We start from the raw sequence: 19553 nt of genomic DNA, 5'->3' as shown, positions 1-19553 counted from the left end.
GGGAACAGATGAAAAAAGAATTGTAATTTTAAATTCTGCATTAACTTCAATTTACATTTTTTATGAAGGTACATTCTACTTTTGTACACTTTGAATAGAAAAAAATTTTTTTAGGTTAAAAAAAAATTTTTTTAGATCCTGAGTACACATAAGATCATAGTAGAAATAGGAAGTACAAAAGCAGGTTAGAAAACAAAAGTAGAAATAAACTAGAAATAGAAAATCTTCAGTGAGGTGGTGATAGTCAGCTTAAAACTTTAAAACTCCATAATATCAAGTGGGCACAAGCAAGATAAAACACATTTTTTATTTAAAGAAGATTTAATTACTGATCACAACAATGTAAAGTATGTGAAAACCATTCCCATCAAATCCATACCATGAGGAAGGTTGAAATCTCTGCAATTTCACCCTGTTTATTAATGAAAAAAATAATTACTGGGGCTTCCCTGATGGCTTAGTGGTAAGGAGTCTGCTCGCCAGTGCAGGAGATATGGGTTCAATCCCTGGTCCAGAAGATCCCACATGCCACAGAGCAACTAAGCCTGTGTGCCACAACTACTGAGCCTGTGAGCCGCAACTACTGAAGCACGCAAGCCCTAGAACCCATGCTCCACCGCAAGAGAAGCCACTGCAATGAGAAGCCTCTGCTCCACCACTAGAGAGTAGCCCCTGCTCCCCGAAACCAGAGAAAAGACTTCGCAGCAAGGAAGACCCAGCAGAGCCTGAATAAATAAAGTAATAACTGATTAAAACAATAAGACCAGGGGAGCTCTTTGGTGGCATAGAGGTTAAGATTCCAGGCGTTCATTGCCATGGCCCAAGTTCAATCCCTGGTCAAGGAACTGAGATCCTACAAGCTGTGAGGTACAATCAAGTGAAGTCGCTCAGTTGTGTCCAACTCATGGTGACCCCATGGACCACAGCCCGCCAGGCTCCTCTGTCCATAGGATTTTCCAGGCAAGAATACTGGAGTGGGTTGCCATTTCCTTCTCCAAAAACTTAATTAATTATTTTTAAAAACCCAATAAGACCATAGCTGAGCCTCTGCTGATAGATTAGCTCCAAGAGCAGGGCTATCAGGGCCTGGCCTCCTCGCCTTCAGAGAACAGTTGCAGAGATGATGGCATGGGCTCATGTTCTGTCTCATGCATGCTGAAATCATCATGGCAAAGTCAGAAAGTAGGGCAGTAAAAATGGTAGAGGGACTAGGGGTCAAAAAACATTAGAAGCAAAGGCTTGTTTTGAAACTTGTATAAACTTGTTTGAAATTTTGTCTTTTCTTTTTTTTGCCTGAGCCATATAGCATACAGGATCTGAGTTCCCTGACCAGGGATCGAACCCACAACCCTTGCAGTGGAAGTGTGGAGTTTTAACCACTGGACAACCAGGTAAGTCCTCTGAAATTTTTATTCTTCTGGGGTTTGCCGTGGATTGCTGAGGCCCAGTAGAAATTTTAGACCAAAAAACCTGCTTGAAGGCTGCAAACATTTGTATAATTTAGGGTCAACTGGGGCCTTCCCAGGTGGCTCAGTGTTGAAGAATCTGCCTGCCAATACAGGGGATGCAAGAGATGAGTTCAAACCCTGGGTTGGGTTGATCACCTGGAGTAGGAAATGGCAACCCATTCCAGAAGTCTTACCTGGAAAACTCCATGGACAGAGGAGCCTGGTGGGCTACAGCCCATGGGGTCGCAAAGAGCTGGACATGACTGAGCACCACACCCACATATTATAAGGTCAATTGAAGTGAGAAGTGTGCTGATTCCAAGATAGCAGGAAGGTTCACACCAAATGATGACCTGTTAGAACATGACGGTAGATGAATGGAGCCTGAGTTTTTAAAGTTGAGTAAAGCAACACATACGCCTTTCTGTATCTAGTCAGTTTTCAGTGTTAGTACATTTCAACCTGAGTAATTCCCAAGAATTCTTACCCGCTGTACAAGAGCAGGGTTGTTTCAGCCTCAAGATGCTCTTTATTATGAAATACACTTAAAATGAGCTCAGCAGCAATCAATAAGCAGCATATCCTTAGCTTTTGTCTACTTGGAAAAATCAATTGGGTTGAAAAGATGGAGCATTAATACTCAAAGGAACTGTACATACATTATGCAGTGATAGGTTTCTGTCATATGACTGAGTGCAAAATAACTCAAAGGACCCACAGAAGCTGTCTACTCAATCAGAGGTGTTCCCCTCAGACTCCCCAACCGTCCAAAGATGCAAAACCTTACAACTCTGGTATTACTTTATTGTGTTTACATCTCCAAGAGGAAAATAAAGAACAATTTCTCTCTAAGAGAAATGATTACATTTTAAATCACCAAGTTCAGTTCAGTTCAGTCGCTCAGTCGTGGACTGCAGCATACCAGGCCTCCCTGTCCATCACCAGCTCCCTGGAGTTTACTCAAACTCATGTCCATTGAGTCAGTGATGCCATCCAACTATCTCATCCTCTGTCATCCCCTTCTCTTCCTGCCTTCAATCCTTCCCAGCATCAGGGTCTTTTCAAATGAGTCAGCTCTTCATATCAGGTGGCCAAAGTATTGGAGTTTCAGTTTCAGCATCAGTCTTTCCAGTGAACACCCAGGACTGATTTCCTTTAGGATGGACTGGTTGAATCTCCTTGCAGTCCAAGGGACTCTCAAGAGTCTTCTCCAACACCACAGTTCAAAAGCATCAATTCTTCAGTGCTCAGCTTTCTTTATGGTCCAACTCTCACATCCATACATGACTACTGGAAAAACCATAGCTTTGACTAGATGGACCTTTGTTGGCAAAATAATGTCTCTGCTTCTTAATATGCTGTCTAGGTTGGTCATAACTTTTCTTCCAAGGAGCAAGCATCTTTTAATTTCATGGCTGCAAACACCAAATCTAAGGTGATTTATCTTATCATTAACTCTCTTGCTAACAAAGGTAAACTCTCATTAAAGCAAGCCTCACCGAGCCTCCTATTTTGGGGTGGGAGAATTGCAATGAACACACTGCCCACGATTGCTTTTGGCTCCAGAGAACTAAGTGCACAGCTTCTAGTTGGAGCCCTGGGAGAGTGACTGCTCACTTCAATGAGCAAGTCACCTCTGGATTCGGTAGGAGGAGGTGCCCCTCTCGTTCCTTCTGCTCTACCCCTCTGACTAGGTGGGTGTTTGGGGACTTCTGGGTTTGCTTAGTCAGTCCTGTTATATTGGGGTGCTGCACAGGTTGAAAAGGAACTCAGACATTGGGGCTGGAATCACTCGAACATTACTCAAGTTTGACTGTGTGATAAAAACGCTCAGGGGTGTGGTGACAAAGGCAGACTACAGACCCCAGGTCCAGTGATCTAACTGGAAGTGATCTTTCTGACTGGTCAGGAAGTCTGTCTTTCCACAATGACCACAGGTGATACAGGACAGAAGGCCCAGAGGAAGCCTGTCTTTACACCACTAGTAACTGCTTACGTTGTCTCCCAGACCTCAACCTCCCACCTTATTTTATGTTTAGGTTTTTTTTTTTTTTTAGCTGTGCCATATCATTTGTGGGATCTTAGTTCCTGGAACAGGGATCGAATCCACACCCCTTTCAATGGAAGCTCACAGTCCTAAACACTCAACCACCAGAAAAGTCCCCTCCTGCATTTTACATATAAATTTTCAAGAGCCTCTGGACATCCTGCTGGGACAGATCTGAAAAGAAACATCATCTCTAACGACTTGGGAATTCTGGGACTAGTATTCCATGGTCTGTACTTTAAGAATCCAGAAGTTACTCTAAAGTACAGTGAGGATGTTGATACAAAGGATAGAAGATGAGTCATGGTAGAATCTTGATAAACGGAAGAATGTCCACGTAAGGGAAAAGAAACCAAGAGTCGGTCAAAAGTAGATGTTTGTCAAAAAGCAAAGGAATCAGAGTCTTAGAAGAGGGGTATCCAACTCTATAATGTCACCAATTATGGGTCCAAAGATAACTTTAAGAAAATCATTTACATTCACTGACAAAAGTAAACACCAACCAAAAGGAGATTAAAGGAGCAGGCGCTGAGGATGAGCGGATGCCCGAGCGCTTCTGTAGACTGAAGGAGGGAGCCCATCGGGCTTTGTTTTTCCATCGCTGAATCATGTCCAGCTCTCTGCGACCCCATGGATTGCAGCACGCCAGGCTTCCTCTGTCCCCTGCACTATCTCCAGGAGTTTGTTCAAATTCATTTCCATTCAGTTGGGCTAGACAAGCTACAAATGAAATTACGAGAGAATAATGATCCAAGTTCCTAGGGAAGGTCTTCCCTCTCTCTTTTTATGATGTGACACCCAGATGAACTGACCAACTTCGGTAGGATCTGACTTAGGAGGCAACACTTTCATCAAGGGTTGGCCAGTTTTTCTTTAGGCTCGTGGGCAAGAGGCATAATCGGGGATATCAGGTCCATGTTTATATAGCATTTTAAATGTAAAAAAGAAATTACTTTGCAGGTCATAACAAAACTAGGCAGTGGGTCAGATTTAACCCCCAGGCCCTGGTTCTGCCCACCCAATTTAAACCTGGGTCCTTGGATTTGAGATGCTTTGAATGTTGATTTGTTTTTGTTTTTCTGGTCCAAGAAAATATTATGTTTGAGTACCTCAAGTCAAATCACGTATAATCAAATTACAACCAAAGGCAAGCTGGTAATCCCAAGGCCAGGGTGGCTGGTCCAGTTGATGTGAGAGGGCCCCCAGGAAAGTCTTCCCACTCAGCACACACACACTGCTTTGTGGGGGAGGGGGGTATCTTTCAAAGTGGTCAGTGCTGCTTATCCACAGAGGTCAAACCTTCAAGGAATTAGGTGTCAGACCCCTTTTCTGTCCTCTCTGTTTCAGAGTCTAGTCTCCCATGTGGCCGAATGGAGCTGACTGCATGGCTTTGCCTATTTGAGAAAAGCAGAACAATCAGTTAAAGGTAAATGAATGCACAAAGGGAAAACTTTCAGTAACCCTATAGGTAGCTTTAATTTTATTTTAAATTACACAAGATTATATTTACTTTATTACAATTGTACGCTCTAATAAAATTATGAAGTTCAAATAGTCAGGATGAAACCAGTGACCCCTGTGGCTGCCCTCTTGACCCCCCGTCCCAGGGCAGCCCCCAGCGTGTTGACTGTGTTCTCCGAGTTTATTCCAAGAATTTATATACATGCTTGGATTTACAGAATATATAGATTTGTACTGTTGTGCACAAATCTTACGTGATGTGTTATTTTCTTAAACAATGGAACTTGGTGATGATTTAATCTCAGAACATGGGTCTTACTCTTTTAAACTGCTGCACCGGATTACATGGTATGTATGTCCATGATTTATTTATTCTCCTACCTAGCCATTTCTAATTTGTCACGACTGCAAACTCTGCTGCCCTCAAAGTCCCTGACATGACTTTCTGTCCATCCTCCCAGAGGCACTGGTCACTACAGCTGGGTTTGTTTTGACAACAATATATAATTTATATGTTTATTTTCCAATTAACCAAGGTTATTTGAAGTTATGATCAGTTTTTTGCAGCTTACCTTTTGGTTATTTACTTCTCATTGTGTACAGTAAATGTTGCCTGTAAGTCTGTCTTTTTGGCATTTATAAAAGCTTCCTTTGTGGCAAAAATTCAAAAGTAGACAATTCACTTGCATTTGAAAAGGAAAACTTCTCTCTGTATATAAATATATATGTCAGACTTGTTGATTATGCTACCCAGTCCCTCTCTGCTCTTACCGTTTCCTACTTGACTTGTTAATTTCTAAGTCAGAGGCTGTGATTATGACTTTATCAATGTTTTCACTGTATTTTTATTATTTGTTTGGTTGTCTACAGTTCCCAGCTACACTGTAAGAGACATAAACTTCATGACTACTGGACCTTCTTGGTGAAGGCTTCCTGTTTTATTATGAGATCTCTTTTTCTCCCATTTAAAAATTATCTTAGCCTTTAACTCCATTTTGATGTTAATTTTGCTGTTCTTGCTTCCCTCTTAGTAGCATTTTGTATGGGCTTTCTCCTTCTCTTCATTTCAACTTTCCTGTGCTGCTGTTTTTTTTAAGATGTTTCTAACATTATGTAGCTGGGATTTAAATTTTCCTTTTGTCCCATCTTAACATAGTTTAATAGGTGAGTTTAACCCATTTATAAGTTTTACTATGTTTGGCTACCTTGCTTTGTTCTCCACTTACCATAATTTCTTTGGGGGAAAAAAAAAGCTGTGTAAAGTTAAGTTTTTTAAAAGCTATTTTAAAAATTTATATTTTATGTATTGGCTTCACCAGGTCCTCTTTGGTGCTCATGGACTTTCTCTAGCTGCAGCGAGCAGGGTCTACTCTTCATGGTGGTGCACAGGCTTCTCATTGTGGTGGCCTCTCTTATTGTGGAACATGGCCTCCAGGCTCACGGGCTTCAGAAGTCGCAGCTCATAGGCTGAGTAGTTGCAGCATTTGGGCATGTGGGATCTTCCTTGGACCAGGGATCAAACTTATGTCCCCTGCATTGGCAGGCAGATTCTTAACCAATGGACCACCAGGGAAGTCTTCAAAGTTACGTGTCTTTTTTTCCCTTTATATTGTGAGTTACCCACACAAGTGATGGCAAATAGAACCTCCTGCAGCCACTCCCGCTCAGATCTGTATCCTGCTCCATCTTTCTTCCTGCCTCGGGGCAGTTCTTTGACGGCTATGATGGAGATGAATTTTTTTTGGAATTTCCTTAGTTCCCGTTCAGTACCCTTCTCACTCCTCTCCTGCATCTTCCTATTGCCCTGTCCACCCACCCTCCATTCTTTCTCGCCAAACCCATATGCTCCCACCACACCTGTTTGTCTTACAGGCCATGTTTTCAGCTAGTTTCTCTGCTTGAAATGATCTGAAACAATCCCTGAAGAATTATTAGCTAGTAAAGGGCTATGTGGCAGCGACCTTTTAATAGGACACTCCTAAAAACGAACACACCTTAAAGACCCAAAGGAATGAATCTGAGGGGGCCTTCACCAGCCAGACTGAGTTTGAATCATTTCTGTCATGTATCAATAAGCAACTTATTTCCCTGTCTGTGCCTCAGTCTCCTGGCCTTTAAAATGGGCTCACAAGAGCACCTAGTGTATAGAACTGAGTTAAAATGTGTCAAGAGCATAGAATAATGACTGGCACATGATAAACGCACAAGAAATCTTAGTGCTATTGTTGTCATTCTAATGGATCTAAAGAAATACTTTTTTAAATGCTGCTGCTGCTGCCAAGTCGCTTCAGGCATGTCTGACTCTGTGCGATCCCATAGACGGCAGCTCACCAGGCTCCGCTATCCCTGGGATTCTCCAGGCAAGAACACTGGAGTGGGTTGCCATTTCCTTCTCCAATGCATGAAAGTGAAAAGTGAAAGTGAAGTCGCTCAGTCGTGTCCGACTCGTTGCGACCCCGTGGACTGCAGCCTACCAGGCTCCTCCGTCTATGCGATTTTCCAGGCAAGAGCACTGGAGTGGGTCGCCATTGCCTTCTCCATTTAAATGATGAGTTTTTTAAACTAATTAATTTGGCTGTGACAGGTCTTAAGTTCACATGCAAACTCTTAGTTGTGGCCTGTGGGATCTAGTTCTTTGATCAGGGATGGAACCTGGGCCTCCTGCATTGGGAGCATAGAGTCTTAACCACTGGACCACCAGGAAAGTCCCTAAAGAAATACTTTAGGGTTGGCCTTGGTGGTTTTCTGTGTGTGTGGATTCACTAAGGAGAACAGGAAAAAAAGACACCTGACGTAAACGTTCTGATAAGAATAAGGTCTTCCTCAATTTCGCATGGCAGCCTTGAGTGCACAGCACCTCGTGCCCTTGGTCACAGTGACTGCGTGGCCACATCACTGGATGACAAATGTAAAGATGGACTGGTGTCTAGATTTCTAAAACACTGCAGGAAATGATGAGGAAGAGATAGGCTGAAACCTCCTATGAGCTTAGACAACAGTGTATCACTGAGAAAGAGGTCCACCAATACAAGATTTCCAGACATGATACTACAAACACAGGCATAAATATCAGCTAGATAAGAGCTATACTGTGAGGAGAAGTCACAGTCGTGTTGGACTCACTGCAACCCTATGGACTGCAGCCCACCAGGCTCCTCCATCCATGGGATTTTCCAGGCAAGAGTACTGGAGTTGGGTGCCATTTCCTTTCCAGGGGATCTTTCCGACCTAGGGATTGAACCCAGGTCTCTGCATTGCAGGCAGACGCTTTACCATCTGAGCCACCAGGGAAACCCCATACATACTGTGAAGATGTGCTCAAAAGAAGTGACCTCTCCACTTAAAGCTGCTTTTTCGCTTAAAAAGAAGCAGAGGAAGGGGGGTGATCAATCTGGTAAAAATTTTCTTTAGCATCACGAATTTAAAATTGGTCTCTTCCCTGAAAACAAACAAAATTGGCTTACATGACAGGCAAGCTACCAGCTTGGTAAACAAAGGTACAGTGTCTGTCTTGCAAGAAGAGTACATTGTTTTCTTACTTCTGTATGCACAACAAACAATTTTGCTTTATTAAAGTAGCAAAAGCTTTATTTTTTCATTCTCCGTAGAATACTGATTTTGTAACATGATTACAGTCTGATGTGTACCATTACAATCAAAGTTTTACTTTCTGAAAGATCAGCAAAAATACATCAGCAAGGATATAACTAGTGCATTTACTAAAACACACCATAATCATAAAACCAAGTGATTACAATCATCCTCACATTTGACATACCAGCTACATCCTAGGAGAGCTGGTATATTTGGCAGATGATTTATCAATGTAAGTAGTGACATCTATCAGTCTTAACACTTCTGAAATGTTATTCCTTTATCAGTTAAACCTAAAACAAACCAATAAGAGGACTGAAACATAACAAGGATGTAATCCAGAATGTGTTGAACAGAGACAGTGGTAAACAGTAGGAAGAACACTGAATTGGGAGACAGTACACTTGAATCTCTGTCTTATCTTTGGCCCTGGATGGATGATCTTGGGTAAGTATTCTGGGCTACATGAATCCTTCACTTTTAAAATGAAGAGAGTTGGCTGGATGGTTCTCTAAAGTCTTTCTAAGATTTGAAAGTGAAAGTGTTAGTCAGTTAGTCGTGTCGGACTTTTTGTGACACCATGAACTGTAGCCTGCTTCTGTACATGGAACTCTCCAGGCAAGAGTATTGGTGTGGGTAGCCATTCCCTTCTACAGGGGATCTTCCCCACCCAGGGACTGAACTCGGATCTCCTGTACTGCAGGCAGATTCTTTACCGAGACACCAGGAATCGGGAGCTTTCCATAATTCTAAAACCTTTGACACCGATTCATTTTTGTGTTGTAAAGTGAAATTCCTGACAATACTAACGTGGCGGTTGGGGTGAGTCAAGCTCTGCCCACATAAATACGACTTGGTGCTTGTGTTCAAGTCTCTTCCTTCTGGGACCCGTAATGGCCCTATCCTCAAATTAACAAACAGTAATGATAGGTTTCAGGAGATAAACAAGTCTGTCCTTCCACTAGACACAAACTCAAAACCCCCAAAGTCATGGTTATTAAGAAAAGCTATAATGGAAGAACTATGAGGAAAACCCACCATATCCTTTTTGGTAAATGGTACAATAACAAAATTCACTAATGGAAGAAGGCAGGGACAGATATTAACTATAATACATGATTTTCAACTGTTATTTTCAAACATGCGCAAAAATATACACACAATTAGAACTGTACCAGTACGAAATATAAATTCAAGGTTCAGATATACACGGAAGCCTCACTCATACTGCTAATCTGAACAAGGTTTATTGTAGCTTCACATGTTTATAACTCTAGGGGAGGAAGTTAGCATTACTGATATTGGCTTCTACTCTGTCATCTGAAAAGCCCACCTCATTCAAATAATCACAGAAATCAAAGTTGTCCCTGCCACGCTTTAGGACAATTCATCCATCCCCTACTTTCCTTATCAGAGTACTGTCCTTTTGTTCTGAAAGACTGAATGACTGGCTTCCATCAGCTCCCTATCTGAAAGTAGACTTGATCCCTTTTGATCAGAGGTCAAAATTTGTCCATATTTCTAATATTCTAATGTAACTCCTATCTCCACTATACTTACACAATTCTGAATACTTAACCAAGATATGCATTATACAGATTTGAAGAACATGAATGTGTAAAGCAAAATTACTTTCAAAATGTCAAGTTTTCTTAATAAACGTCATCCTTTCATTAAAGTACTAAAGTGCTTCCCATTTGACAGCAGTGATTGCTTTAAACAACTGGATGTGTTGAAACATTCTCCAACACCTCTAATCCATGCCCTGTCCCAGGAAATATAATACACTCAGCCCTTCACTGTACACCTCCCGCCTAGGGGACAGAGGACTTAGATCCTGTTCTCCTGGTCGAGAATCCCTGATACTGAAGAACTGGCATTGCCAGCTAGATATTTTGTTGAGCTTTGCCTTTCTATAATTTGACTGTAAAACGACAGATTTTTGCCTTCCTAGATAAGTCCTTTTATATAATATCTAAATATGCTTTTCAAACCCTATAGCTCTCTTGTACTCCTCCTTCCTTACAGGATTTTATTTATTTATTTTTTAGATTCAAAATGTATATTTTATTTTTTCCATTTATTTTTATTAGTTGGAGGCTAACTACTTTACAATATTGTAGTGGTTTTTGCCATACATTGACATGAATCAGCCATGGATTTACATGTGTTCCCCATCCTGATCCCCCCTCCCGCCTCCCTCTCCATCCCATCCCTCTGGGTCTTCCCAGGTGCACCAGCCCTGAGCACTTGTCTCATGCATCCAGCCTGGGCTGGTGATCTGTTTCACCCTTGACAGCTTACAGGATTTTAATACACTTCATTAAGAGGGCAAGACAACCCCTCTAGATAATCACTGAACTAAAGTATAATTTCTGAATTACCTATCATGATAAAGCTCAACAACTAAGCTTGAGTAAACAATTTTACTCAGTATTCAATTTAAATTGAAGCCCAAGTATTCAATATAAAGAGAAGTAAACAGCATCGTTGGTAAAATGAATATTACAGTGTTGAGTATATTCTGATTATTAAACCAAATTATTTAAACTTCATACTTGAAAACTACTGTAGAGACTGTTTATTATTTTTTTTAAGTCCGATCATCTTTTATTTATTTAAATGTTTTTTTATTTATTTGGCTGTGTCGGGTCTTCTGTCACATGGGATCTTTCGTTGAGGCACACGGGCTCTCTAGTCGGGTCACACAGACCCTGGAGCACGCAAATTCAGTAGTTGCCGAGTGTGGGCCCAGCTGCTCCATGACATATGGGATCTGAGTTCCCCTACCAGGGCTCAAACCCATGTCCCCTGTACTGGAAGGCAGATTCCAGATTCTTCACCACTGGACCATCAGGGAAGTCCTCAAGACTTGTTTTCAAAATGCTTTACTGCAATCATCATAAAATACACCTTTCACACTGGTCAGTTATAGGTACAAATTATATCACTTTCCTTTGTTAAAATGTTTTCTTCAATTATATAAACTATAGAGTTATACCCTCATTTTCCACTCATTTTCTTATATTCAGAACACTTTCAGTTCAGTTGCATCTGACTCTTTGCGACCCCATGGACTACGGCACACCAGGCTTCTCTGTCCAACACCAATTCCCAGAGCTTGCTCAAACTCATGTCCATCGAGTTGGTGATGCCATCCAACCATTTCATCCTCTGCCATCCCCTTCTTCTCCTGTCTTCAATCTTTCCCAGCATCAGGGTCTTTTCCAATGAGCTTTTCCAAAAACTTTTAGATTTTTCTAAATAAATTTTTATCAGTGTCTACCTAGTTTAGCAACTTAGAATTGAATCTGTTTGTTCTACAGAGCTGCCAATGATCACAAATGTCTCTTTGACTGATGATGTATAATGACAGGAATATAAAATAGCCATATCTGCAAGAAAGACTCAAATTGTCTTTATTTTTCCAAATTCTAATAAAGTGAAACTTCTGTATACTGAAGCTAGAATGATCATGCATATAGAGCTTTAAAAATAGTTTTGGAGAAAATATGGGCACATTTCTTCCCAAATTTTAAAAATGATTTTCTGTGCCTAAGTTAAACAGATTGTAAAGAAAAGACAGAAAGGGTCTCAGATCCAAGAGGAAAGGCCCAAATGAAATCATTCAGTGAGACGGAGGTCCACAGCCCCCAACAAGGCACAGAGTTTAAAATTTAACACCAGCGGCACCAGGGAGAGGCCCTACTTCTCTGGCTGTCCTGTCAGTATTCCTCTCTGATGCACTTTGCGATGGTGTTCAGCTGGATATTTGAAGTTCCTTCATAAATTGTGCCTTAAAGAAAGGGGAGAAAAGGAACAAATAGGAGTGGAGCCACGGTAAAAGAGTCTGTACAAGAATCAGGTCTGCAAACACCACCTCTGCATTTACTATAAAACTTTACCAGGAACACTATCTAATGTCCCCTAAATGTGGTATTATTTGACAAGGTAATTTTACCTAAGAGATAACAATATTCCATTTGATTTACAGATTTCCAGAATCAGTATTAAACAGGTGAGGTTTCCCGTTCCTAAGCTATCAAGGCACAAGCCTGGATGGTTTCCTGGGAATAGGCAGCTTTTATAACTGCTGAGTTTCTGTCTTCCCACCTGGCAGTACAGCAGCAGAATGCTCAGGCTTGGTTACCCACTTAATGTCTAAAATTAGAACTGAGCTTCCAGCAAGAGCATTAAACCAGTCAAAAATATTAACATTTTTAGTAAAAGAACAATTAAGACAGCAGAATTTGTTGTGGCTTTATTGAAAGGCCTTCAGAGGCCTTGAGGCATTTAAAAAGACAATTTGATGCTTTAAAAAAAAAATAAATCTACTTTTTTGAAGGAAGAAGTAGGGGGGAAACAAACCCAGCCACAAAAAAAGGAGAGCCAAGAAATATAGTAACTGAAGAGATTAAAACTGCCTCTTCCTAGGTACCAGTAACAACAACAACAAAAAAATCAAACCAATACAACAGCCTAGAACACCTACAGAGTCAAATAAAACAAAATAAATGTTAAAAACTCTATTTACCAATCTTCGCATCTCGGAAATATTTTTCCATAGGGTAACTTTTGGTGTAGCCCACTCCTCCCATCCACTCGATACACTTGCTGGTAATGAGGCCTGCAAGCTACCAAAAAGAAGCACAAATCATGCTGAAACCACATAACTTACACATGACCAACACTCTAGAATATTCTTAGTAACACGGATTCTCTGCCATTGGCAATTAGAAGGATTGAAGTTATTTTGTAAATTAACATTTCTTCGTCCCAGTCTCCATACCATTTATGGAAAATTTCCTATTAGTTCATAAAATTCATTTTTTAAGAGAATTAGGGTCTTTGTTTTAGATTCATACACTTGTCGACAGTGTCATTTACTCAGCAAATGTTAACTAAGGGCCTTCTTGTATCACCCACTCTGCCAGCCACAATGTCCGAGCACTGACCATTCACTGTCCTTTTGGTCCTGCTGGTCTTTCAGAGAGACGGATGGTGAACCACGATCACCGAAACTGAAAAACTGTATGGGGTCACAGAAGAGCCTGCAGGAGAAACTGCCATGGTTTAGATGGGGCAATGGGTGAGGAAGGTACAGCCTCGCTGACAACTAAAGGACAAGTCCAGGGACATTTCAAACTGAGGAATGAGACGTAGAAAGGGGGAAATGGGTTCATCGACCTCAGAGGCCTGAGGACCAATGGGCTGGCATGGGGGTGAGCTGTGAAAAGGGAATGGGTGTGGGCAGCAGTGGGCCTCATGTGATGTGAGCAGTTTAAATATTTTGCTGGCCCCCAAAAGGTGTCCAGAGAAGGATCCCCAGAAAGTACAAATGTGCACCACATACACGGCATAGGAACTTGCAGGCTGATTAAGTTAAGGGATGATCCCAGGTTATCAGGGCAGGCCCTGTGTCCTCACAAGGGTCCTTATAATGGAAAGAGGGAAGGAGAGGAGGGTGATGTGACCACAGACACAGGAAGATCTAAACACACGACACGGCTGGCTCTGAAGACAGAGGAAGGGGCCCTGAGTCTCAGAAAGCGAGTGGGTTCTAGAAGCTGGGGAAGAAGAGGAGATGGACTTTCCCCCAGAGTCCCCAGGAGGGCAGCTCCACTGACACTCAAATTTCACCCCATGTGTGTGTACATGCACACGTGTGTGAACGCGTGTGCATGTGCGTGTGTGTGCTCAGTCGCTCAGTCGTGTCCAACTCTCTGCAACCCCATGGGCTGTAGCCCGCCAGGCTCCTCTGTCCATGGGATTCTCCAGGCAAGAATACTGGAGTGGGTTGCTGTGTCCTCCTCCAGGGGATCTTCCCGACCCAGGGATCGAACTCGAATCTCTGTGTGTCTCCTTCATTGCAGGTGGATTCTTTACCACTGCACCACCTGTGAGGCTCATTTCAGATGTCTTACCCCAGAGCTGTGAGATGATAAAACTGTACTATCTCAGGCACCAACTTCTCAGTAATTTGTTCAAAGCAACAATAGGAAGTGAATAAAAAGGTCCCATTTGTTGTGAGGAGTCACTAAAGGGTTTAAAACCGGAGCGCGGTATGGCCTCATGGACACCTTGAAAGGGACACTGGACTGGAGGAAGCCACAGGGACCAGCGAGAAGTTAGAAGGTGACTCCGGTGGTTTGGTAAAGAGGTGGTACAGCTTGGACTAGACAACTGGTAATAAATACCAGGGGAGAGAAACAAATTCAAGACAAATTGAGGGGTGGAATTCTCATAACGGATGATGGATTCAACAGGGAGCGGGAGCACAGGAGGGGCATCGAGGGGACTCAGGTTTGTGACTGTGCAGGGTGGGAAGGGAGGGTGGCGGGCAGGGAGGGCCGTGGCAGGTAAAGCAGAAGCGGATCTGTTAGTCTGGAGCTCAGAAGGGAGGTTGAGGCACAAGATTAGACCTGAGGGCTGAAGGGGTTAAAGAAATATCTGAGGCCAGGGAATGACACATACTGCCTAGCCCCGTGATGCGACCAAGTTTCCGCCCAAGTCCACCATGTTACATGCAGAGTACAGTCAACACGTGGACAGCCTTTTCCTGCTATTTTCTACTTCACATTATCTCCAGGGCATTCGCTTTGTCCCAACTTGAAACCACAGCCACGATGCCAGTGTTCAGCTGAGGCTCACCTAGGGATTTACAGTGGGTTTTCCACCTGAACTGGGTGACTTGGTTTCCCCCTGAGAGCCATGAGAACATGGAAACCCTACAGAGTTAAAGCACCCTCCTATGGCAGCTTTACTTTCTTGCATTTCCTGTGTAGGAACTCGAAGGTCCATGTTATTTTACTTGAAAGACAAACAAATGTTTTAATGTTCCTAATGACAATGTTAGGCAATGTTCCTAAATGACAAGGTTAATAAATAAATATCTTAAAATTAAAAGACTGCAACCTGAAACTATCACAGCATTGTTAACCGGCTACGCTCCAGTATAAAATAAAAAGTTTAAAAAAAAGTTTTTTTAAAGACTGCATGACTCTTGCTTGGTTTACCTCTGATGTGTAGTATTTGGCCATAGACGCTTCTTTGATGATTGGCCTTCCAGCTTCTAAGAGCCTCGCGGCATTGTATGTGAGTAATCGTGCAGCTTCCAGCTGGGTGGCCATGTGAGCCACTTGGTGTTGGAGACCCTGGAATAGTCAGACCCGGTGCAGAGAATCACGATTTCTGGAAACACAGCTCATCGTCAAAATCCTGCCTGGATGTGGAACACTGACAGATGCAAAACATACTTGCCCGGAAATAAACATTCATTTTGCAAAAGTGTTATTTAGTTATACCCAACTCTTTTTGACCTCATGGACTGTATGTAGCCTGCTAGGCTCCTCTAGTCCATGGGATTCTCCAGGCAGTAACACTGGAGTGGGTAGCCATTCCCTTCTCCAAGGGATCTTCCCAACCTAGGGATCGAACCCAAGTCTCCTGATTGCAGGTGGATTCTTCACTGTCTGAGCCACCAGAAGGTACCACTCCAGTATTCTTGCCTGGAAAATCCCATGAACAGAGAAGCCTGGTGGGCTACAGTCTATGGGGTCGAGAAGAGTCAGATACAACTGAAGCAATTTAGCATGCATGCCAAAATTTAAAAGATAAATTATCATAGAATTATGTTTAAAAATGTAAGTGTTATTTTTAATACTGTGTCAAGCACTTGAAACATCTGAAATAAAGTGAAAGTCACTCAGTCGTGTCCGGCTCTTTGCAACCCCATAGACTGTAGCCTGCCAGGCTCCTCTGTCCATGGAATTCTGCAGGCCAGAATACTGGAGAGAGTAGCTGTTCCCTTCTCCAGGGGATCTTCCTAACCCAGGGATTGAACCTAGGTCTCCAGCATTGCAGACAGATTCTTTACCATCTGAGACACCAGGGAAGCCCCTTAACACATCTATTTGATTCCAAATCATCCTAAAGAGTCCGCAGTGTTATTTTTACAGATGAAGCAGCTGAGGTTTGCAGAGGTGATGTAACATGCTCAAGGACTAAGCCAGCAAGACAAAGAACTGGGATTCTAACCCAGGATGTCTGACCACAAACCCCAGGCTCTGGAACTTGGAATCCATGAAGAGGCAGCTCCCAAGTGCTCACCTGTGTATCCTGAATCATGCCATAACCAGGCCTCAAGGACTACTGTTTTGCCCTTGGAGAAGGTCAAGGCAGTCACAAGTATACACACTGAGACCTATTCCTTCTTTCCTGTGCCTCTCCCATTAAAATCCCCGAGAGGATTCCCTTGCGGCTTTGTAACAAAGCTTTTCATTAACAGGAAGACAACAGAGTATGGAACGGTAGAAAGATGCCCATAATTACATACCTGAAAATCAAATACCCTTCTGCCAAATTGTTCCCTTTCTTTAATATATGGAATAGTGGAGTCAAAACAGCCTTGAGCCAGTCCCAGCATCTGTTAAAAAAAAAATCAGACTTTCTTATTTTTTTATTAATAGTTTATGTTCTTAATTATTCAGGTTACAAATTCTTTTTACAGGCAAATTGAAAAGTTGGGGTAGAGAAAGAATTAGGCATACCAAGATGGTGAGGCATATGTTAATGACCTTCACCCACTGCATTTATAGAACTTAAGGTCTAGTAATTGGGAGAACACTTCCCTGATGGCTCAGTGGGTAAACAACCTGCCTGCCAATGCAGGAAATACAGAATACTGGAGAGAGTATGGAGAGATCGGACTCAGGTTCGATCCCTGGGTCAGGAAGATTCCCCAGAGAAGGAAATGGCAATCCTCTCCATATGCTTGCCTGGGAAATCCCACGGACAGAGGAGCCCGGTGGGCTACAGTCCATGGGGTTGCAAAAAGTCGGATGTGACTAAGCAGGCAGGAAGGCAGGGTTTTCCATCTTTCTCTGTGTTCTATTGCCACTGTCGCTAAGCTTAGATTAGGAAGTCATAAAGTCATGAATTGGGAGAAAATGTGAGTAATTTCCTATGAAGAAGAGTACATTTGATTCCAGCATGGAGGTAGACTTTTTGGTGTGGTTATGCCCACTTTTACAAATTCTTCTTTAAGCTTGAGTCTCTAGGCACAAACTAAGCCTCAGAAATTTTCTCGCTTCTGAACCTTCTATCTTCTGGTCCATCTTGTATATGATCAGGATTAATAAGAGCTTTGGTGCTGGAGAAGACTCTTGAGAGCCCCTTGGACAGCAAGGAGATCAAACCAGTCCATCCTAAAGGAAATCAACCCTGAACACTCATCGGCAGGACTGATGCTGAAGCTGAAGCTCCAATACTTTGGTCACCGATTACGATCAGCTGACTCACTGGAAAAGACCCTGATGCTGGGAAAGACTGAAGGCAGGAGGAGAAGAGGGTGACAGATGATGAGATGGTTGGACAGCATCACTGAATCAATGGACATGAGTTTGAGCGAACTCCAGGAGATGGTGAAGAACAAAATCCAGTGCTATAGTTTTTAATGCCACATGTGATGAAGGTGAATCACAGAAAAACTTTAAAAAAGAACAGATAAGCCAGTTCTCTTTACTGATATGTTATCTATGCTTTGTGGGAAATATGGGTTAAGTTTGAGCGAAGAATATTTTATTAGCAGATTAACAGCAGGGAAGAAAAATCTAGAGTAAAATTATAATTTAACTACTCCAAATAGTTAATATATGCAGTATCTTCAAAATCTAAAAGCTGTAAGTTTTTGTTTTCTGAATACTCACTGATTAAAAGTTAATACATTACAAAAATGAATTCATAAAACCAAAGATTTCATTTTGTGATTCTAGAAAACAACTGGTGTCATCTAATAGAAAAATTTAATATGCTATTTAAAGGGCAAATTTGGTGTAAAAAAAAAAATTGAATAGTTCTTATCATATATATCTGTTTAATTGTTGTCATTTTATCTCTAAGTGCCAGGCCAAAAAGTTGTTTGATTTTCACATGCAAATCACTAAGTAAAAATGTTTCATTATCTACAGAGACTCCCACTACACAATAGATTATAACTTCTTCCTTTTTTAAAAAGATTTATTTACTTATTTTAAGTGTTTGTTTATTTATCTGGTTGTGCTGGGTCTTAGTTGTGGCACCTGGGATCTTCGCCTTTCCTTGTGGCACGTGCGATCTGGTTCCCTGACCACAGATCAAACCCGGGCCCCCTGCACTGGGAACATGGAGTCAGCCACTGGACTGCCAGGGAAGCCCCCTAAATGTTCAGTTCAGTTCAGTTCAGTTCAGTCGCTCAGTCATGTCCGACTCTTTGCGACCCCATGAATCACAGCACGCCAGGCCTCCCTGTCGATCACCAACTCCCAGAGTTTACCCAAACCCATGCCCATCGAGTTGGTGATCCCATCCAGCCATCTCATCCTCTGTCACCCCCTTCTCCTCCTGCCCCCAATCCCTCCCGGGGTCTTCCCCTAAATGTTACTTACTCTTAATTTTAAAAATTGCAAAATGAATTGCATGCTTTGAAAAGTTGATTTTCAAAAAAAATACCACATTAATCTACAATGTACTTGTTATCAATCCAGGTATTACATAATACTTTAATGCTCCCAAAGCAGAAAGAAACTGTTAGCTCTAAGCCACTGTTTGGGTCTGAGGACATTACATAATTGACCAAGGTGGAATTTTAAAGAAATCACAGCCAGAAGCTATTCTTTGACTTCATGGAAGGGAAGGGCGCCATCTTGTGTTGACAAGCTTCCAAATACTCACTGGTTTTACTGATTTTTTTTTTTCCTTTTCACATTTTAATTGACTGTGTGTAGAAGAGTCAAGTTAAAGGGCTAAAATCTGACTAACCTGTGCAGCGATTCCTATTCTGCCTTCATTAAGACTCCTGATGGCGTACTTATAGCCATGTCCAACTTGTCCCAGGATATTTGTTTTTGGAACCTGAAAAGAAAAATGTGCAGTTATTTCTCACTTTAATTTGCCATAATTTATTTTGATTATATATTTTCAAATGCACATATACTCTCAATTTCTGTGATAACACTCTAGCATAG

At 42.0% G+C, this 19553-nt stretch overlaps 1 protein-coding gene across 4 annotated transcripts in view; it reads right to left on the bottom strand.

The window, feature by feature from the left end:
- Positions 1–2235: 2235 nt before the first annotated feature.
- Positions 2236–19553, bottom strand: part of ACADSB (acyl-CoA dehydrogenase short/branched chain) — a 42472-nt gene continuing 25154 nt past the window's right edge. Inside the window, exons 7-13 of one of the 4 annotated variants that reach the window (XM_061162850.1) lie at positions 19348–19440; positions 16886–16975; positions 15567–15704; positions 13085–13184; positions 8262–12346; positions 3999–4889; positions 2236–2863 (exon numbers count right to left, since the gene is read on the bottom strand). In XM_061162850.1, the coding sequence (XP_061018833.1) occupies positions 12276–12346; positions 13085–13184; positions 15567–15704; positions 16886–16975; positions 19348–19440 (492 nt within the window). In that variant the 3' untranslated portion in view covers positions 2236–2863; positions 3999–4889; positions 8262–12275. Of the gene's footprint in view, positions 4890–8261; positions 12347–13084; positions 13185–13505; positions 13602–15566; positions 15705–16885; positions 16976–19347; positions 19441–19553 lie in introns of all 4 variants that reach the window. The other 3 variants (XM_061162849.1, XM_061162847.1, XM_061162851.1) reach the window with 3 other exon arrangements.

Source organism: Dama dama, chromosome 15 (assembly GCF_033118175.1).
Source record: "Dama dama isolate Ldn47 chromosome 15, ASM3311817v1, whole genome shotgun sequence".
Classification (NCBI taxonomy): Eukaryota; Metazoa; Chordata; class Mammalia; order Artiodactyla; family Cervidae; genus Dama; species Dama dama.
The sequence above is the reverse complement of the archived record's forward strand: the minus strand, read 5'-3'. Positions and strand labels throughout refer to the sequence as shown.